At 38.9% G+C, this 22137-nt stretch overlaps 2 protein-coding genes across 2 annotated transcripts; one reads left to right on the top strand and one right to left on the bottom strand.

The window, feature by feature from the left end:
• Positions 1–1794: 1794 nt before the first annotated feature.
• THAP5 (THAP domain containing 5) lies at positions 1795–10703 on the bottom strand. The gene is made up of 3 exons (XM_080350403.1): positions 10548–10703; positions 6644–6833; positions 1795–3227 (listed from the first exon to the last, which is right to left on the bottom strand). Exons 1-3 carry the CDS (start codon positions 10628–10630, stop codon positions 2259–2261), a joined length of 1242 nt encoding a protein of 413 aa, XP_080206529.1. The 5' UTR covers positions 10631–10703; the 3' UTR covers positions 1795–2258.
• Positions 10704–10823: 120 nt separating this feature from the next.
• On the top strand, positions 10824–20283 carry DNAJB9 (DnaJ heat shock protein family (Hsp40) member B9). Its single transcript, XM_080359163.1, has 3 exons — positions 10824–10930; positions 14684–14911; positions 16574–20283. Exons 2-3 carry the CDS (start codon positions 14695–14697, stop codon positions 17002–17004), a joined length of 648 nt encoding a protein of 215 aa, XP_080215289.1. The 5' UTR covers positions 10824–10930; positions 14684–14694; the 3' UTR covers positions 17005–20283.
• Positions 20284–22137: the final 1854 nt, after the last annotated feature.

The following is a 22137-nucleotide window of genomic DNA, read 5'->3' as shown; positions in this document are numbered from 1 at the left end:
GACTTAACTGGCACAAAAAGCTGTGCATGAAGATGAAAGGCAGAGGGTCTGTTATATCCACCATAGGTGCTTTGGCTCAAATCTCCCTAGAGCTGGGAAATTTGTAGACTTGGTGATATGCTTGTAGAGCTACTGACTTTTTTTTTTTTCTGTTACACTCCATTTAAAAAAAAAAAAAAAGGAAATTGAGCATATTTTTCTTCCTAGGTTTAAAACATTCTGTGCCACAAATAATGTTCACAATTTCTAGACTGAGAACTGTTAGTAAAGGCAAAAATATACCAGAAATGCAAATATAATGTTCAAAATCAAAACCAAAACATTTTCCATGGGAACAGAGCTTTGCTGAGACAATAGCTTAAAGTGTTACAAGTCTTTTGCCATGTCTGAGCTCTCCTTGCCATTCAAGAACTACAGTGGACTTCTGAAATGGGTGGTGAGTCTTAAAACATATACCATTAGTAGAGCATTTGTAATGACATCCATGAAATTTCCAAAATTGCCAAATAATTTAGCAATTTCATATAGCATTTTGTAAATCTCTTTGAAAGATCTCTTACTTTATAACAATTACAAAATGTGCAGTTTAGAGAGGCCACCTGGACAAAGTTCACAAGATTGGAGCCTGTATAGCAGCAATGATTCTAGAGGATACAGGACAGACCTTGTGACTTCAGAGCGCATAAGGCAGAACAGGCATGTTACAGGGACAGCACTCTGTAACAAGAGGGAAAAAAATGAGTGGGTCAGAGTCCTGGTAAATAATTCATCATAACTGACCTTTATCTTTAGGAATTTCCCCAAGCATATCCTGTACTTAGAACCTGAAAGCAGTTAACAAGTTGAAGGACAAAACAGGCCCATTACAGTGGTTACTGAGACAGACTAACCTCTTACAGCACTGAGCTTTAGCAGACCAACTTCTATGCAGCTATGCTGTGACTTCAAAAAATTTTCTGAGATTTGACTAGTTTGCATCTTATCTAGTTGGAGACCAACTTTGTAATTAGTGTTGCTTGATCCTTATTTCCTTATAAAAAAATTTCCAGAACAGCTTTGGCTGAAACAATCTGACAGAGAATATAGGTAATGAGACTGGAAAGGATTTTCCTCCAGTCTTAGGCTGAGCTAGTGATAGTGGTGAGATGAGTTTTGAATAAAGGAAAATATATCCAATCACTGTAGAATAGACTAGTTCAGTTGGAAGGGATCTGTTATGATCATCTAAATCCAAGTGCGATGATCTAGTACTGGTTCACTGTACTAGATTGTACAGTGAACTGTAGATCTAAGGGATGGCAAGTGGACAGAATAGGCAGAAAATATTAAAGCAAATTAACTTCCCTCAAAATTAATTGTCAGTATCTTTCTACTGTAGTTGAAACATTTAATAAAATTAATACAGAGGAGAGGATTTCTAGTTTTGCAGTTCTGTTTCTTGGAGAGTAAGATACAGAAAAATAATGAGTACTTTGACTAACACTTTGCTCTGCAAAGCATTGTTTTCTTCAGTGTATTATTAAGGGTATGCACGTTACCCAGCTATAGACTGTAAGAGGAGAAATTCTGAGCAGATACGACTCACTGAACAGTCAGAGCTTTCCCTTTCACTAACTAGCAAAAATACCACTTTTAAGATGGTTCTTTCTGTTTGAGCTGAATGACAAGAAAAAAGCAATTGTTCACCGTAACACTATCTTAAAGAATTTTTGTTTCTAGAACTAAATGAAATGCCTTTTATTGCAGAAACAATTTTAATAAGGTCAAAGTGTACAAAAGATGTCACATGAAAAAATTACAGAGTAATTGTGGCCTTACTGGACAATGTTTATTACACACCTCATTACTCTTCTGAAAGAGAATTGGGATGCCTTTTTAAAAAAACAAAAAAACCCCAGTTTTATAATTGTCCATCCTACATGGTTATTCTGACCATTCTACTTCTACCCCAGATACAGCTGTTGCATGTTTCAGAGGCGCCAGCAGCTTAAAAAGTTTTAACTCATCTTTATTGATTCAATTCATGTACTTTCTAACAAAACACTTATAGGTTTCATTTTCTCTAAAAGTTTATTTGCAAGTCACATTTTACAGGCAATATTCTACCACTGCTAGTGGTTGATGTAACATTTTTAAGAATATTTGCTCTTCACACAATTTGCATTAGACATTTAAAATGGCATGACTGAGACAAAAGTTAATCTGTCCAAAAGAACAAAGAAGCTAAAAAGGTATTTTAGAACAACCATCGAAGGCCTTTACGGTATCATAGTCACTTCAAGTGTGGTAAAGCAGTTCTCTACAATCTTGAGCTTTTCTTCAGAGAGCACGTTTTCTTGCTTCAGTTGTCCAATAAGAGCTTCCAAGGACTTAAGTCTCCCCAAAGTTTTTCTCTCCTGCATTTCAAGTAGAGTTATCTTAGAGTGGAGCTTTGAAATTTTCTGCCAAAGATGATCTCTGTCTATGTCTTGTTTGCAGTATGAATGCTCAGTTTGTAATACATCACTTCCACTATATGCATTCATATACATAGACTTATCTGTTTCTGTCTCCTCTGTGTCAAGAAACTCTTGCGTAACAGGCAGGAAAGAACTATTTACTATTTCAGGCTCTTCTGGACTCTCAGCTGGCACAATGATAGCAATGACAGATTCTTCACTTCCACTGAACTGTTCAATAGCTTGTGTGACTGTACTCAGAAAAACTGCATTTTCACTTGTTGGCTGCACTTCAACAGAACAACCTACAACATTAGAGTTGGGATCTTCAACTGCATAGTCAGTAATTGAACCTAAAGCATTTTTCAGTTTCAGAGATGAATTCAAGTAGTCAGGGTCTGTAAAATGCAAGACTGCAGCTGTACAGCCTACTGGATCCTCTATAGAAGTATGAATACTGGTAGCTTCCATGCTCTGGACTGCTGCTGCCATTAAAACAGGATTGGGTGGATGTATATGTTGCTTAGAGGAATTATCAAGGTTGACAATATCTGCCTGAAAGCCTTCTCCATTTTGAAGTACTAGTTCTTGAGTTTTTAAAGGTTCACTCAATGTAGGTGAGCAAACTACTTCTGCTTTTTCTTCTACATTTTCTGTAATTGCAGGATTTTTCTTTGGTGTACAAGGTTCAAGTGACACAGATGCTTTCTCTGACAGTACATTTGTATTTGTTTCTTCTGGGTCTTTTCTCTTTGTCTCTTGTGGGTTGTTCTGAGAAGAACCTTTTTCCTGGAGGAAAAAACAAAAGCAACAAAAGAAAACAAAAACAACCAGCTTGTAACTAGGAGCACACATAAAAATTGGGCAAATCTCATTCTATAGCGTGATACTACATAAGGAATAATTTAGATGAGCACTCTTTAAAAATCACACCAGAGACCCGAAAATTCATCTACGTGTCTTCCATAACTTTGCTTCAGGTCCTAAATGTTAAAATACTATTTTAAAGCTCTAAAGGTAATAGTACCTTTCATTTTCAAACTCCAAGGAACATTACAGATTTCCATGAGTCATAATTTTAAAACCACTTAAAAGAGAAGTGGCTTCACAAATCTGCCTGACAAAGCGTGGCTAGCACTTCCTGCTACCACCTGAAATATATTAAATATATGTATATTAAAGATACACAGTAAAAGATTTTTGCATTAAAGATGGAACACAGTTGTTTTAGAAAGACAAAGCAAAGTTTTAGTCATGCAGTCTACCCTAAACAAGATTTAACAACAGAAGATTATGAACACAGGCTTACAGAATAATGAAACATATTCATGCACAATCACACAGGATGATTTATAGACAAACAATTCAATTCTGATAACTGAACTTTGCAATTCATAAAAACCGAGAACTTTTTGTATGGGTAGAAATCTTAGCAGATGGATACAATTTTAATAGCAGCTTAAACAGAAGATGTTACTGAAAAAGGGACAATTTGAAGCTTATTTTTATTTAGCCACCTTCTTTTCCCCTCTTCCACATAAACTACATCACTACATGATCAGATTTAAGATCAGTATCCAAACAAGCTTTTTAGTATGTCAGTCAGTAAAACAAAAATACATTAATAGTGCCTTATTTTTTTCTAGTAGGCTTGATTATGAGACCAATCTGTAGAACCTGTACTCATGCTAGGCCTGTGAACTAAAAAATAAAACTGAAACCACACAGAACAAACAAACAGAACAATATGTAATTTTAATTTTGCTAACTAAATCTATGCCAGGCAAAACAAACAAACAACAGTGGGGGTGGGGGAAGGAACAGGGGAAAGGCCAGGTTGAAAAATCAGTTTATGATGGTTTTAATAAAAGATAATTTCGAAGTGTATGTTCATTAAAGTGCCTATATAGTCTAAAGTATCCTAAATTCACTAAGCCTTGTAATTCAATTTTATATGAAATTTCAGTCTTAAAATGACTGAAAAATGTATACAAAAATAATATGCATTTGGTTACCTTTGTCTTTTCAAAAGTGATACTTAACATCCTATCAATCTTACGAATTTTCAGAGAATGAAGTACTTCCCTTTCTCTGTTCTGCCAGCAGCTGAAAAAAGCCTTCTCAGACAGTCTTTTAACTAGACAGATCTCTTATGAAATACATCAGGGAAATGTCCCCCAAATCATTGCCCATCAGAACTGCTATTAAAGCTGAAGCAAAGGCACCAAAACAACTCTCAGGACAGAGCTGCTTGAAGAAAGATCTTTACTTTCATTGATAAGATTTCTTGTTCATCAGTCCCTGCCCTCACACTCTCGTGAGTCTTCAAAAGAAAAATCCTTGCCAACTAATGTAGAATGGTTCCTGACATTGAAATGAAGGCAACTAACACTGCCCTTGAGGACACAAACATTCTCTATTTAGAAGAAGAAATAATATTAAATGTTTCCTAAAGAACCATGAAGCATTTCTGGGAAGATATCCTTCACTTGCTCCGTAATACATAAAACAAGGTGGTCGTGAACAATACACAAACATTGTGACTCTTTGCTCTCCATTTTCCAAACCAAGGGCTTATAGACAACAGTTGAATGGCAGCTGGGGACCATGTCTTCTTGTTCCTCTGCATTAACTTAGGAACATACTAACAAGGGATTCTCCCCTAGAATAAGGAGAGCCCTTTCCCATGTCTTTGCGAATATTTAGTCTATGTAGAAAATTCAGGTTTGGGGCAACTATAGAATCAATGGCCAAGTCAACAGATATTGTTGACTTGCTGAGGTGGTCATGGACAGGGTATGTCTTTATGTTTAGAAAAGTGCAGTCAGAACCATGAGACTAAAAAAAGTAATGCCAGAGAGAGAAGTGAGACACCAGGAAAGCAAGTTCATGGTATCACAAATGTGAAGAACTGGCATCTCTCTTCTTTTGACAGCAGGGAAGTGATGGATACATTGAAAGGAAGCACAGAATATTCTTTTTCCAAACTGGATAAATCTATTTATCTGTTCCCAGATACACATGTTGCTGAGGCAAAAATAACTTAAGAGAAGCCATTGGTATGTTCTCAGCAACACCACTGCATAAAATTTTGTTACCTTTGTTACCTGTCCATCTTTTTAGGTATACTATGACTGGTCTATGGTCACATGCGAAACAAAAGAGAATGAAGAGAAGGGGAAGAGTCGACTTTTCTTCACTGGGAAATAACATAGTTTATCTGTAATTGCACAGCAGCACAGGGCAGTAAAGTCCAGCTCCAAAGACAGGCTCCCTGTTACAGTAACAGCACAGTGAAGTAAAGGATACATTGAAGCTGGGTGGGAGGGTTGGAAGGAAAGATATTTATTGCTAAATCACTACTGCCATAAATAGCAAAATTTTGTATTTTTATATTTGAGACATTTATCAAGATTGCTTTTCACTGTACATAGTCAAAAGCAGTGCATACAACACTTGCAGCTATCAAAGAAGACACAGAACTGAACAACTAAAAATAAATTGTTTTGTAAAACTAATTGACTTGCACATGTCAGTTTCAGCAATTTAGCCTTAATGCCAGTCCTTACACTTCTCCCACCTCCAACATGATGATCCAGAGGAAGACAGTTATGTGCCAGAAAACAATTAGCATAGCTTTGATCAAGATTAGGTGCTTGGGTAGCACAGTATTTTTGTGTAACCAATAGTACAACTCTGTAAAAGACAAGATGGAATAGTCTTTGTGGGATATCTTTAGTAGCCTACCATCCTGAATTCTTAGATGTTAGGTTAGAGAGGTTAGGGACAGGAAATAAAAATGTGTAGTTTGAAACTAATACATTTCAAAGCCAGTATTCATGTGCAGCTAATAAAAGACCTTAAAAGAACATTAAAACATTAATTAACAGTAATTGCACAGGAAAAATATTTAGAATGACAATATTCTCATAGGAAATTCACTTTCCTATGGGAAATTACCTATGCTTCTGTAATTTCCAGTTAAAAAAAGATATTAAACTGCCAGTCAAGGTATGAGAAGCTGTTGTTCCTTTACAGTACTTAATCACAGACTCGTTTTGTGTTAGTCCTTCTGACAAAACATTTTGATGGACAGGAATTCTATTTTAAAAATAAAATACAAATATATTGCAGATAATTAGAACATATGTATTACATAAATAGTTCGTTAGCTTTGTACAAAACAAAAGATAGAAATACATTACCTCATCACCTGGGGAAGAGAAAATTGTTGGTACAGCAGTATGTTTCAAGTATCGTATACCCCATCGCACATCAAGGGAATCAGGGGTAAAATGATCACTGCACAGAAGCTGGTGCTTACTTGGAGTCCATGCATCTCGTTTCATATTTCGCAGCCATTTCTCAAGTCTCTCTTTATCATGAAGTGGAAATCTTTTTCAAAACAAACAACAACAAAAAAAACCAAAGCATAGTATCTTCTCTTTCTTCTTTTCAAATAAATAATGTTTCATTGCTCCTTACAAGGTAGTCTTGCCTTACAAAAAGATTAAAATATTCATTTCTTAAAATTACGTATGAAATGCTAATCAGGATGTTACTTACACATTAATCCAATAACTATTGATATTTGAACTGTGCTTGCAGATTTCTCTAATGCATATCAAGTTTCCTTTGACTCTAACATCTAACCACATATGATACATAAACTGTAACTTGAATTCTGAGCACTGTTAAATTACTACAGTTAAGAAAACAATATTCCTTAGAAACATGAGCAATAATAATTATAAAAAAAATCTGCTTTTGGGTACATGGAACTGTAAGAAAGAGATTCATGGAGTCATTAAATCTGACCTGGTCATAACCGTAGAACATGAAAACTATCAGCTGTTGGTAGTATGGTGGACAACAGAAACATCCAGACATGAGCAAGTGCCCACAATTTACAAGAGCCATTTTGTTTTGCTCCCTAAATAGAAATGTAGCATTCCTAACTCAATTTCTCTTCCCTCAGCTCTTTTTTCTTTTTAATTAATAATCAGTTCTTTTGATAACGTTTCTTATAATACCATCTGTTAATGGAACTTAAATGCACAAAAAATTTGGGTTCTGCAGTAAGGTATTCACACACAACAGACGTTGGGGAGAGAACCTGGAGTGCCTGGTGTCACCCAAATGCTACAAAAGGCACCAGTCAGTTGGGCTACTTCTTGGCAAACCCTAGATCCTACCCTTAAACCCCTGAAGCTGCAGGTTTCCTCCAAAAGTTTCACATAGCAATGACTTGCTCACGCAGGCCCACAGCATTCCAAAACTGCAAACTTAGCTAATTTTTAGAGCAAGGTACCTGAGATTGACAGGGTAAATGTCTCCACCCCTTCCCCAATATTTTGATTTTGCTGCCATTTAAGTTTTGATGTTACCAAGGAAACAGAGCAAGGTTTTGGTCCACCTGGCTTTGAGTGTCTGCAGGAGTGCAAGGAATAATGCTAGCACAAACACAATAACCTCTCACGGACAGGGTAGAGGTTCAGCCTTTTCAAATCCTCCCTACTCAGATTGTGTACACCCAATAGCATCATTACATATGTTATACAGCATGCCCTATAAGCAGCAGAGCTCATCCTGGGAGGTATACTACATAGGTCCAAAGTAGACTCTCAATAACAGGATGTCGTCTTTCAATTGAAGGTCATGTCCTCAATCACACTCTCTGAGAAGGGTGTGAGAACATTTGCTTCCGCTGCCATTACTTTTGCAACACAGCACTCACCATCTTCTCCACAGTCAGCCTGCCTGTGCTGGTGTTGGCTGGGATAGCATTTATTTTCCTCCTACTATGGGGCTATGTTTTGGATTTGTGCTGAAAACAGTGTTGATAACACAGGGATGTTTTTGTGTTTGCTGAGCAGTGCTCACAGAGTCAAGGCCTTTTCTGCTTCTCTCACCACCCCAGCAGTGAGGAGGCTGGGGGTGCACAAGCATTTGGGAGAGGACACAGCCAGGACAGCTGACCCCAACTGACCAAAGGGATACTCCACACCATGTGACATCACGCTCAGTATATATTTTGGGGGAAGAGGAGGGATGCGGGGATGTTTGAAGTGATGGTGTTTGTCTTCCCAAGTAACCATTATACATGATGGAGTCCTGCTGTCCAGGAGATGGCTGAACACCTGCCTGCCCATGGGAAGTAGTGAATGAATTTCTTGTTTTGCTTTGCTTGCGTGTGGAGCTTTTGCTTTACCTATCATGTATTTCTCTCAGCCTACGAGTTTTCTCACTTTTATTCTTCCAATTCTCTCCCCTATCCCACCAGGGAAGGGTGGGCAAGCAGCTGGGGTTAAACCATGACACTGCCTCAGATGGGAAATGAAATCTCTACTGAGAGACAATGTTTGATATAAAACTTTATTGCTTTCATGTAAAGGCAACTTTGCTAGAACCTACTCCTGCTTCAGTACCCCCTTACTCATCAACAGATTCTGTTCTCTGGACAGAATTTATTCAGGAACTGCCACTGCTGCACAAGTCAGAGAGGGGAAGAAATAAAACAAAGGCAGGCAGTTCAGCCAGCTGAGATTAGGTCATAGTTACAAAGTTCAAAAGGGACTCAGACCCAAACCCACAGAGCAGCAGAGGACTTCTTTGGGGTGCTTAGAGGCAAGGGAATAAAACTAGGAGTTCACATCAGTATTAGTTGCTAATGTAGGGCAAAAGATCTCTATGAATCAAATCTCAGCACCCCTTCTACAGGACCATGATACTCAAAATGCAGCACAATAAAATGGCTAGATAAAACAGCTGTGTTTTTGCAATCATCTTTATACTGATGCCATACATTTAGAATATAAATATGTATCGCACTCAAGCTTGTTTTGATCATCCATGTGGCACTTAAATTCTCTAAAGCAATATAAAAAATTTATTTCCCCTCATTTTCATGATTGTTTTATGATGAATCACATATTAAGAGGCATGCCAGGAAAAGGAGCTTTCCTTCAATCTGAACTAAAATCCCTTTCAAAGCAGTCTTTCTGTGAGTCTTCCTAACCAGACTTCCAGATCTTGGAATAACAAGGACTACTCAGCAACTGAAACAAACTTTCCGGATCTTGGAATAACAAGGACTACTCAACAACTGAAACACAGTGACAACTTAGGTTGAGGTATACATTTTACCAAAACACATTTTGAGGCTAGCTGTGACATTTATTCTTCAAGTTTTTCCTAAAGGCTATAAAATTACTTCTGTTGACAAATGCTTATCAGTTTTATTCAACAAAAATACATTAATATTTAGTCACTTGCGCTGCGTTCCTCTCAGTGTTGAGAAATGCTGTTTTAAATTTTAAATGTACAGCCACGTAACCACAACAATACAGAGGTTGCTGCGTGCCTGGGATGGTGACTAATCAGTCAGGTGGCTGGATAGTACTATGCATCCACCATAAACTGTTTTTTTTTGGCACACAAGCCAGTTAGCTTCCAGCTAGCTCAGCTGCCTCCAAAACCAGCAACGCCTCTGTTTGCAGTGTAAGCAAGACAATAATTCCAGTGGTAATATTTAATTTTAAAGAACCAATATATGTTTACCTTTCTACTCTGCTAGGCCCTCCACTTAGCTCGCAGGCTGACAGATCCAGGGCATTCAGCTCCTTCACCGTGGAGCCAAAGACTCCACTCAGCCTGCCCTGCTGGGACGGCCCTTCCACAAAGGCGGCCACGCCTCAGAAAAATGGGGTAACCGGTGCCACTGACAGCTAAACAGCCTCGTGGTTACAAGCACAACTTGTATTTTTTAGACGAAACTTTTTGGCTTTCAGTTCATGAATCCTCTGCACCTAGTCAGGAGGTGCTGTCCCGCTTTCGCGGGGGGGTCAACAAACACTCAGCCCGCCGACCCTTTTCCCTCTCCCCGCCCCCTCCCGAAATGAAAGCCGTCTCTCCCTCCCTTCGCTCGGGACCAGGCAAGGCTCAGAGGCGGCTCCCAGCCCCTGCAGCGAGCTTCTCGGCCATTTATCCTCCCACGCGGCTCCTGAGGTGCCGCTGTGGGCCTCGCCTCACTCGGGGTGGGCCGCTCTGGCGTTCGCCATCCCTGGGGCCAGCCCTCGCGCAGGCCCTACCCCTTCCCCAGCCACTCACGGGTAGAAGCTGAGTTTGCGCTGGTCCCTGGCGGTCTGGCCGCCCCGGTTCTTGCAGCAGGACGCGGCGCAGTACCGCGGCATGGCGGCGCGGCCCCGGCCGGCCCGGAACCATCCACGCGCCGGCGGGGGCGCGGGGGGGGCGGGAGTCACGGGGACAACGGCCACTCCCTCCGCCCCGCCCAGCGCCGGCAGCTGCGGCAGGGCCGTCCGCGTGCGCGGCATCACGTGTGTCCAGGCGGCCAATGGCGCAGCGCTTCGTGTAGGAACCGCGGTTGCGGCGCTGCGTGGGGAGGATCCGCGCGAGCGCTGGCGGCGGTTGGGCGGGAGCGGTGCGCTTAGAGGCAGCGGCAGCGGTGCTGGCGGCGGAGAGTGAGCGCTCAGGTGAGGGGAACGGCGGGACCGGGCCTGCCCTCTGCCCTTGGCGGGGAGGCGTTGGCAGCGAAGCGCTTGAGCCGCTGGAGAAGGGGAGAAGAGCTTGGGGAAGACGGAGGGGTGTTGAGGTAGCTGGAGGGAAGACGGACGCGGAGGGGCCGGAGAGGTTAGGAGGGGGCTCAGGTGGTTGCGGAAGGGGAGGACTGGGAAAAAGTGGGCGCTGGGAGTCAGTCTAGTGGATTTATTTGCCCTTTGGGCTCTCGCTTCTCGCTAGGCCCGTCTGCTGTGGTGTTCCCAAGCCTGGCCGACTTGTAGGTGGGACAGCGTCCCTTAGTGTCGCTGGTATCGTCCGAGCTCTGGATCGGCCTTGCGCTGTGGTGCGGCTGCAGCGAGGGTCATTGCGGTCTGGCAGGGACGACGGTACCCGGGGAAGCTCTGTCGCTTTTCCCTGTTCTCCAGAGCAAGATTCAGGAGCCTTCTATATTTGCTTTCTAGTCAGTATAGCAGAGGCCAAGTGAAATACAAGCTGTGGAGTTTGACAGACTTTTCTGTGGCTGGTTGTGGATTAGGAGACTTGCTTACTCATTGGGTTAGTCGTGATATGAGAACCAATGGAAAACTTCGGTAACTTTCTTACTACTAAGAAATAGTTTGCAAAGCTAATTATGTGACAACAGAATTCCACTGGATGGTCGTTTACAGTTCAGGTAATCGGAGCAGTAGTGATGCTGTGGATTTGCTGAGTATGTGAGACTTTGTGACTGTAAGCATTTACCTAAGATCTTTTGTTAGTTACTTTAAAAGAGGGATGGAATAGTGTATTTGCATTGCAAGACAGAAGTAGCTCCTTATGTTCTATATGTGACATTTTATTGCAAATACATCATCCTTAAACATAATTTCATCTTGCAGCTATTGATAAATGTTGATAAATTGATAAAAAGCTGATTGTTATCATCTCTATAATACTTTTGATAAATATGAGGCATTATACTTCTTATACCAAGATTAATAGTAGTTCAGATCTGTAGCTACTTATCCACAAGACTTAAATAATTAAACTGTGTTAATAAAATCTCTAACTTTATTGCTATATGTACCTAAATAAAATGTAGTTTTCCATAATTGTTAGGAGGGACTGTTTTGTGACATGAGCTTAATGTCAGGGAATATACAGACCTTAATGAGTTCTAGAATGTGTTTTGAGTAACTACCGCATTTAGCTGGGAAAGTGAAACTTATTTGCCCCTTTTTGATTTGGAAACTGAAGGAGAAGAGACATAAGCAGAATAAGTCTTTAAAAGAGACTTCATTTTGAAAGTGATTGTGAAAAATAGTTAGGGATGACAGGGTGGAGGTCAAGGTTGGAGGTTAACATCTTAGTTAACAGTAGCAGCACTAAGATGCTGGCAGCATATAAAATAGGCCTTTTCTAAAAAGTGAATTCAGTAATTGATTATAGTGTCTAAACATAGGACTTACTATGTCTTTGTGATAACCTTATAAGTTTAAAATGCTGCTTATATTGGATTTTCATTTCATTTTATTCTTATATTTGGTTTTTGTTGAGTTGTTCAAGGGCAGCGTTAAATGTGTTTACGTTATTTAAAAAAACCTCTGAAACTTAAGTACTGTTTTTCTTTTTTTTTTTTTTAAATGCTTTAGAAATCCAGATAAACCTAGGGGAAGTATAGCATAGAATCACATTAAATAAATCCTAATATAAAAATGTAGAAAAAAGAAAACTTAAGTGTAATTCATTATCAAGAATAAGTGAAGTTGAAAAGGTTAGGCAGAGCAGAAGCCTTTTAGGGAGTAACTTGATGTTTTCAGGCTCTAATGAACTTGGGAATTATAAAAGAGGGTTTGACTCTTAATGAAGGACATAAACTGCTCTTTTTAGCTCTTTTCAGTGTTAATAGTAGAAGTGGGGAGGTTAGCCTCAAGAGAATGCAGCAGGTGATTATATAAGCAAAAGGTACAAGGAAATTAAATAAAATAAAAGTAATTTCATATGTGAGATGCGGACATGAATCTGTACCAAAGTGTGGAACAATATATATGTGTGTAGTTCTTAGTCCCCAAGTGGCAAAGTTTCACATTAGCGAACTGGTGAGAGAAAGATGCGTAGAAAAGCTTTGGAAGGGCTTGTACTAAACGTATGTCTGGTATCATGCATGAAGAATACTGAAAAGAACTGTCCATTTGGTATCTAAGTACACTGATCAAAATACAATTTGTTTCAACTGCCTTGCCCTAACACTTGATATCATGCAGGCTGCTAGCCAAATAAATTCTTAAGAGGGCATTGGCACATTAATCTTATGAGGCTTTTGCTCTTGCCTCATAATGTTCATTTTAGTCCCCCAACTTGCCTATTATATTTTTTTTGTTTTTCTTCAGTTTTTGGTGCTTGGGTGTTAATTTTCTTTAGTCTGTATGGATTTTCTATTAAAGGCTTAATTATCTTAGTTGTCTTTTGGACTATGCACGACAAATGTTTGGGCTACTTACTGTCCAAAAGTATTCTAACTTTAATGGTACTCACACTGCAAGGCTAGATTATTCAACTTTCAGGAAAGTACTGCCATTCATCTGCTTGAGTTGTATTTACAGTACACTCAAATCAATGTAATCTGGTGAGGGGAACATGTTACTTCGGGCATGTTCAAGGCTTTGTTGTATATCCTGCTGGTTAGGTGACAGCCAGCATTCTGTCTTTGAACACTCATGTTTCTGTCTTCTGTGTTTTTAATATAATATGCACAGGCCTGGGAAAATAATTTGATCTCTCCTTCTAATAGGAAGAACTCACTTTCTCCTTCGTAAAAATTGTGAAAGAACATGTGGCTACATGGAAATGATTTTTTCCTTATGACTTATTTATGCCACAGCTTCTTCCATAAGTTCTAGCATCAGTTTGTTTTAAAATGTAAGTTTTTGACACATAGTTACAGCTTTAAATTATTGTTGAAACTGCTTGTCTTATATAAAGACTTATTTTTTTAGTTCAGTTCACACACTTATGAAGTGATACTTATCAGATGAATGTTTTGATATCAAAGATGTGGTAGGTTGTTTTTTTTTTTTATTTAGAGTACAATCTAATATGAAAGTAAGCTAAGCCCAGCCCATTGTAAAGGAAAATGTGTCCTACTAGACTGAACTCTGTACTTTAAAGGAGTGTTTTACACCTTATCATGTTCACCTTAGGTCAGTTAAATGACCTTCTGAAGCTGAGCATGAGTGTCTAAGTCTTGTCTTCCTGTGCCTCAGTCAATCTTTAGGCCAGTTGTGTTTTCAGGCTCTTACTATTGCAAGAGCTAATCAGTGAATTGATCTTCCAGTACTGAGTGGGTTTTTCAACCTGTGCTTAATTTAGAGCTGCTATGTTTATGGTCCTAGAGCTCAAGGATTAGTTTAAAGCTAGTTCAGCTATGCCAGCATGAACAGTGAAATGTATTGTATATTTGCTTCAACAGCTGTGTGGGAAATGTGCATTTAAGGATAGGTGGAAAAGATGAACACTGAAGCATGTTTGTGATGTATATGAAATGTGAATTTGTAGTATTTTCATTTACATATTCTGTGATTATGAAACTAGGGGAAGGGAGTTTGACAGTTGTGAAAAAACATACTTACATGTCTGTCACTGAGTGACTCCTGAAACATACAGGTCTTCCTCTTCTAGCTCATAGTTAGACCTTAAGTTGTGGAACCTGAAATAAGTTGTTCTTCAAGTATATTTCTTTTTCTTTCTAGGAGTGAGAGAAATGGCAACTACACAATCTGTCTTCACATTTGCTCTCTGCATTTTAATGATAATAGAATTAATACTGGCTACAGAGAGCTATTATGATATCTTAGGAGTTCCAAAAAATGCATCTGACCGCCAGATCAAGAAGGCGTTTCACAAGCTGGCTATGAAATACCACCCAGACAAAAATAAGAGTCCTGGTGCAGAAGCAAAATTCAGAGAAATTGCTGAAGGTAATATACACTAACCGAAGTCTTAATAATTTGACACATGGCTTATATATCTGTGAGCAAATGTGGTGACTTAAGTATACTGTGTTTTTACTGAATAAGAGGTAAAACCATTATTTTCTTAATTCTGCTTGTGATGTCAAATGTCCAGTATCAATATCTGACTTGTTTCTGTGTCCTTGTACATCGGCAGGCTGCTTACACAGTTTATGTGTTCCTGCTTATTAAGCTTTTTGGCCTATGCCTCTTGCTCTTACTTGGCAGCAGGACAACTTGAGCCCTAGGAGATTAATTCTTATTTTTTGATCTGTCTAGCAAGATCCAACTCAGGATTACTAGAGCTTCAGGGTGGCCTAACAGCAGCCTCCCAGTAACGATGAGGAGATTACAACCCTCGGCCCACATAGTAAGGTGCTTCAGTTGTTCCTGGTGGAAGTGCAAGAAACAAGAGGTGAAAGAGGTTATAAGGAAAAAACTTTTTCACCTGGAGGACAGGCCGGCGTTGGAACAGGTTGCTTAGAGAGGTTGTACAGTCTCCATCCAACCTTGGAGATTTTTCAGTAATTAGTAGATAAAGCCCTGAGTAACCTAGTGACACTACTTCAAGTACGAGTTTAGAGTAGAGACCTTCTGTGGTCACTTCCAACCTGAATTATCCTGTGATAATAAACCATTCATAAGAGTTTTGTGATAAAATACAGCGGTGGAAGCAAATAATCAAGAATAGCAAAAGGCTTGCTGAAAAAAATGTGTGCCCACTTCTGAGAAAGTGAAAGGGAGGGACAGTCTTGTTAGATATGTACTGCAGTTGTTAGCTCCTATTACAGGTGGAACTGGGAACTCTTAATTAAGTGTTGAAGTATATAGAATAGTTGCAAGCCTTTGAAAGATAAGAAAATGGAAGCATTTAAAATACCTGATTTTATCAGAATGGGTATATTATCTGTCTGAGTTTCTGCTTTGGAACACGTGTAGCTGTAGTTCTGGACCAAAGAGGAGATTGAAACCTAATTCCATTTCAGGTGTATCCAAACACAAAATCTAGGTTTATTGTTGAGCTTTTGAAAAATCAGGAATTTTGACATAGAGGAAATTAATTCGGTTTGTTTTATCTCTTTGATGTTTGACTTGTTGTTTAGTTGTAACTGTGGTGTAGCTAGAACTTGTTGGCTGGCAAGTAGTTTTGCAGACATTGCACTATTTTTCTGTCATAGGAATGCAGCAGACGGTTCATTTTGTCAGGTAGAGCTCCTAATTCATCCTCTCTCTTTCACAGTCTTTCTTATTGCCATATGTCATTGCTATTTTCTTTCAAATATAAACACTAACCTTTATTGCTAGTTAAACTATGTTGTATTTTGTGAATTTACAATTTTGAGAATATAATCTGTCCTCATAGTATAGCTATATTTATTATTATAAATAAATAACTATTTATTATGCAATGGCGTGAATTGGATTGGAAAAAGTTAAACAAATGTTGAGCTTGATTGGTCTTGCATGTTGAATGGAAGTCTTGCTTGAAATTTGTCCTGTTGAGAGACAAGGAGAAAGTTGCTGTTCTTTGTGGGTTTTTTAATTTTATTTTTTCTTTTTTTCTTTTTTTTTTTTTTAATGAGAATGTAAATAAACTTTTTAACTTTTTTTTTTTTTTAATGGAAATAGCGTATGAAACATTATCAGATGAGAATAAACGAAGAGAGTATGATCAGTTTGGCCGTCACGGAGGACAAGGAAATAATGGAAGCCCGTTCCATCAGTCATTTAATTTTGACTTTGATGATCTCTTCAAAGACTTTGACCTCTTTAGTCAGAACTCACGGTCCAAAAAGCACTTTGAAAATCACTTCCGAAGCCATCGGGAAGCTCACAATCGGCAAAGACGTTCTTTCCAAGAGTTCTCCTTTGGAGGTGGACTGTTTGATGATGTGTTTGAAAATATGGAAAAAATGTTTTCGTTTAGTGACTTTGAAAATGCACACCGACACGCGGTGCGAACTGATGCCAGGTTTCATGGATCCAGCAAGCACTGTAGGACTGTCACTCAGAGACGAGGAAACATGGTTACCACGTATACAGACTGTTCCGGACAATAATGTTTCCTTTCTTTTCATCTCTCTTTTTCTTTCAACATCTTCATAATCTTTCTTGGTTTTGTGCTAACATGGAAAAAAAAAAAAAAATCTTTGAACTCTTTGTTCTAAAAAACACTTAACTACTGTAAAGAAATTGTAGATGAAACTAATCTTCAGAATAGGAACAACATGCATTTGGGAAGTTGATGTCTCAGTAACTACTTAGAATGGGAGAGAAATAATGTCATGTGACAAAAGAAATTATATGTATTTTAGTTTAGTAAACACTTTATAAATTTGAACTTCAACACAAGATATATATTTTTAATTTCAGAAATGTAATATAATTTTTTTTCATATATGCCAATTTAGGACTGTTTGAGTTACTGGTGTATGGTTTGCAACAGAGGAGATACTTTAATTGCGAAGTGCTGCTTTTATCACATCTTTCAAAGTTTTCACTTGCTATTTTTACTGGATACAGACTTATTGGGCAAATTAGATAATCCACACAAAATAGCAGCAGAAATATGGCTTAACCTGGGTCTTTGTCACTCTGTCCAGCATTGCAAACTTTTAAATTTGAAAAATAACAAGAAGGAATATGTTAAGATTGTACTTCACCTGAGAGAGTGATGTAGGAATTACTTTTATTTCTGGATGGTCTTTCAGTGGTCTGAAAAGGTTTTAGGATTTGAGTTACCCTTGACTTATTTAAGGGATATTCACGTAAGCTTGTGTGCACACAAGGTCTGATTTTTTTTTTTCTTCCAAAATACGTATATCTCTCTAACAAGGTTTGGAAGAGCATACTGAAAACACTCTTATTTTATGCTTATTATGTTACCATGTGTGCAATGTAGTTTCCATAGCTCAGTTTATTGAACTTAAATACTCCTCTGTGCTCTTGTTAACTTAAACAAGATAAACTTGCCTGCAGATTGTAGTGTTTCTGGAATGGTCTAAATGAAAAATACATTTTCTTTAGGTTGACAGCTTTATTACCTGTCACCAGGAATTTTTCAGTGTTGTGATTTGAAAGGTAAATTCTTAGCATAAACATAGTAAAACTGAAAATTACAATTGTTGTATTGATCTAATGCCTTGTGGTGCTGGAATCTGATAATAAGGGCGATACTGAGGGGTATCAATTTTGGCACCATGGAAATCCATAACTGTTCTAAACTACTTAAAACTAAAAAAAAAACCAACCAAACAAAAAACAACTCACAGCAAAATCCCTGAATATTTTAACCAATGTCAATCCAAGAGTTCTGTTTTATTTTTTAACTAGGCAGGTTTAGCGTATTAAATTGGTTCCCCTTAATGAGATTGCTTGCACCCACATACTGCCATCCCTCTAGAACTGTGAGATAAGAATTTACCTTTCAGATTAATTGCATAAGTGAAATGACCATTTTGGACAGCAGTGTTTTAATAGGCTTTGAGTTCTTAAAGTCTTTTGAAAAACAGATTTAACCCTTCACTTCTCAGATTGATATTGAAAGCTGCCTGTTTGCTAAGTAACTTTAATCTTCCCCTTGAGGGTACGTATTAATGCTTGTTCAGTTTTCATTCACTAAATACTTGGAGTAGATTGTTGCATTATATTAAGTGCTTTTCCTTTTCCATGTTCTTTATTTATTAATAGACTAATACCTCATATTATGGTCTTTTTATAAAAAGCCAGTAATTTGTGCAACATTATCGGAATGTGCAATAGTCTTATGGTAGGACAAGTGCTGGAGTGAGTGTGTTTGTGTTATTTCCACCCTTTTTCTGTGTAAGTAGAGATTTTTAGTTTCTTCTTTATAATTAAGATATGATTCAACCAAAAGTTGTAAGTCATGCAGATTTCTGCATTTTTTTCTTTAATATACTCCATCAGTCCTGTGCATGAATCAAATTATCTGCCTGATTCATATCATATTCGCATCCAAGTGAACAGATTTTTAACTTAAAGTTCTGAATTACTTGCACAAATGTAAAGTTATTTTAGGGGGTATTTCTGTTTGCATTTGATGAGAATTATTAATGCTGATAAGACTTTGGAAGTATGCAGCCTTTATTATTAAATATAAGGAAGTATTAGTGAACGTCCTTTAGGGATGATGACTTCTGGAACTTAAAGGTGAGAGGCAGCTCTAGAAGAAGGATACAAAGAGAAAATGTTAATGCCTTAATTTTGTGAATATTTTCTTCATTTAAAAAAAAAAAAATCTTAAGTGTGGGAGAAGGAATATTTAAAGTTTCTACTAGAACCAAACCACTGAATTCTCCAAAGATAGTCTTCTCTGGTTGTGAACTTGGCTCCATTCCCTAATCTTAAGTAGAGGAATAAAAGCTAAAAGGAGCACTGTAAATTGTAGGAGATGGAGCCACCCCCAAGACTGAAGTATTTTTCAAATGACTGTATGAGTTCACTGTCTGTCAGGATAAGCTTTTAGGTAAAAATCAAGGGTCATTGGATTCTTCTAAGTTAGCTTTCCCTCTTTGAGGATGCTCCAGACTTTGTACTAAGTGTACTTGTTTTCCTTAACTCTTTAAAGTCAAAGTATGAAAAGGATAATAAAATGATAGGGTTGCTAGTTTTCTAGATGATAGACTAGGCAGAGGTCTTTTTAAGGTACTATTTTTATCTGCTTCCATATTAGTTCTCTTAATCACTTGTCTTCGGAAAACCAACAGATACTTGCTATTCCTATGTTTTTTCTAAGTGGCCTTTCTGCTTGTTTTGGTTGTTGATCCAAGGTAAAATCCGAAGGAGAGCTCGTTGATATCTAAGAGTCCCGGTATGCTTTGAATAGACTTTAGCTGAAGAGAGTCAGGCAGGCTTTCCTCAGCCAGCAGTCTTCAGTCAGTCTTCAGTTCCATGGCTGTCAGAACACAGGCTTGCAAAACATGTTGTGCTTCTCACTTCTTCAGAGCTCTTGCACATTCTTTGCCTATTTATAGTGTTTGTTTCATGGCAGGCTCTCCAGCGGAAGTCCTGGTATAACCTTCTGACACCCCTGACTTCAGAAGTTTGCCATCTTTGATCTCCATATCTTGTGAAAAGACACAGAAAAATCTTTTTTTGGTTGTTGTTGTGTGAGAGTGAAAAGTACAATTCTTTATGATTTTTTGAAAGACATTTATGTATATGCAACTCCAAATGGTTGAGTTTCTAAAACTTTACAAAATAATAGTGTTTTTTCATGCTTATTTTTTCCCATTATACTTTTGAAACACAGTATCTAGTGGAGATGAAAGTACTGTAAACTTAATTAGGGTGCCATTACATTAAACATGTGAAAATTGTTTGTGTGTGATGTCTTTTTTTCTTCTCTCCCCTCGCTCTGTTCTTCAAGATGTAGATGGAAGCCAGTGGGTTGTGTGGCACTTGTGTTTTATAGAACATTTTGACCACTCCGTTTTCTCTGAATAGGATGACTGGTTTGGCAGAGAGAAGGACGTGGGGCTGGAAGAAATTGGCTTAATTTTACCTAGTCTGTTTTTCTTAGAGATGTTGGGAGTTGTGAGGATTTCAGGCACTGTGCCTGTAAACCAAGCAGATGACAAGGCCTGTGCAAAAGGGTCTTTTCCTGAGAGGCAGAGGGCCTCTGCCTTGAGAACTGTTTGGTCTTTGCTCACAGCCTGTGCTCCCACCACCCTGCTGGGCTGCACGAGGGCAGTAGGACTAGCACTAATTGGCCTGGATTGTGACTGGAAAGTGATGATTCTGAAGACAGGGTTAGGATGCTGTCATGCTGGTTTAAAAGTTGACTGCAAGGCTGTGCATGCAAGTTCTTGTTTTCTGGGTCTACTCCTTAGCAGGTGGAAGGTAGGAAAGTTTTGGGATTTGGGATGTCTCATCAGGCAATTTCTCATTAGAACCAGCTTCCCAGGAACCTTAACAGATCTGTCATCTTAACAAGGCAAAACCAGATTTTGAGTACCAAATGTGTTGGATGCAATGGGACATCTGTGTAATCATTTTGTGCTGAGGGGTGTGGGTTTTTTAAAATTATTTATAAATTTAAAAATCCCATTGGGAGTTTCTGTTGGACTTGAAACAAAAACTGTGTGTAGAGTACCTTGACTGTGCCATGTATGGGGCTCATTTCACAACAAAATGCTGTTCAGAATGCCACTTGCTCTGGTGGCTGATGTGGTTGGAACAGTGATTCGTACAGCCCTGCTGTTGACTTTGTAGTGTGGGCACCTGTTCCTTCAAGGGGCTGGACTGAGACCAGCTTTGTAGAGACCACTTAGCAGTTGTGATATCAACTGACTGTCAGTCCTAGCATAAGTCTGAATCAGATCCAGGTTAAGGCGGTGACTCATCCTTGATTCCAGTTTGGTGAAAAAAGAACACATAACCCCCCCTGCTTTGAAGTGATGTACTCGAAAGGTTAAGCACAGTGGAAAATAATGTTTTACATGGGGAACATTACCTATTGAGCAGTGGTGTTTCATTCAACAGCATTTATATTAAGAACTGTGGTAACACTGAAATGAAGGTTACGGCTTGTGTCATTCATACTGTGGTTGCAGTCACACCAAAAGGTGCTGTAGAGGAGCTCAGGACACCAGGGATGGCTGCAGTATTCTGCCACGACTTTGAGACACCAGCTGGAGATGGTGGACCATCTTTTCCAAGCAGTTTTTCTGGGGCAGTCCACCGAAGAATGAATGTATGTCTGGTATCAACGTAGATATAGTCCTTGTTCTTCTGGTGGGGGGAAGGGCTGGGCTTTTTATTTATTTTGGCTTGTGTTGCAGGTCTGTTTGGAGTCTGAGTTGTGTGTTTCTCTAAGCTGGCAAAAACCAATGCACTTCTCAAAGGTATCCATGAGGAGAATGAGGGGGGTGCCTGACCCACCTTTGCTCTGCCTGACACCCGTTCTCCAGCCATAGGCAGGTAGCAGGGGGTGCTGTCAGAAATCCTGATTGTGGTTGGCTGTTTTGGGGGTGCAAGCCTGACCTCAGGGCTCTCTATGCTAGTAGAGACCCCTGGGGCCTTCCCATTGTATGGGTCTGATGCTTGGCCTTTCAAAATGCTGCCCCAGGATCTCCTGACTTTCAGATGCATGTGAGACTAAGCTGATGAATATTCAGGGATATGTATCATCTTGTGCTTTGTGGTTTTTTTTGTTTTGTTTGTTTTTTTGA

Source organism: Nesoenas mayeri, assembly GCF_963082525.1.
Source record: "Nesoenas mayeri genome assembly, chromosome: 1".
Classification (NCBI taxonomy): Eukaryota; Metazoa; Chordata; class Aves; order Columbiformes; family Columbidae; genus Nesoenas; species Nesoenas mayeri.
Note: the sequence above shows the minus strand (reverse complement) of the source record. Positions and strands in the feature narration are given on the sequence as shown.

Coding starts and splice junctions, on each gene's coding strand:
- THAP5 (XM_080350403.1), bottom strand. CDS start 10,630: ATGCCGCGGTACTGCGCCGCGTCCTGCTGCAAGAACCGGGGCGGCCAG. Junction 6,834..10,547: donor CGCAAACTCAGCTTCTACCC/GTGAGTGGCTGG, acceptor GTTTTGAAAAAG/ATTTCCACTTCATGATAAAG. Junction 3,228..6,643: donor TCTCTTCCCCAGGTGATGAG/GTAATGTATTTC, acceptor TTTTTCCTCCAG/GAAAAAGGTTCTTCTCAGAA.
- DNAJB9 (XM_080359163.1), top strand. CDS start 14,695: ATGGCAACTACACAATCTGTCTTCACATTTGCTCTCTGCATTTTAATG. Junction 14,912..16,573: donor ATTCAGAGAAATTGCTGAAG/GTAATATACACT, acceptor TAATGGAAATAG/CGTATGAAACATTATCAGAT.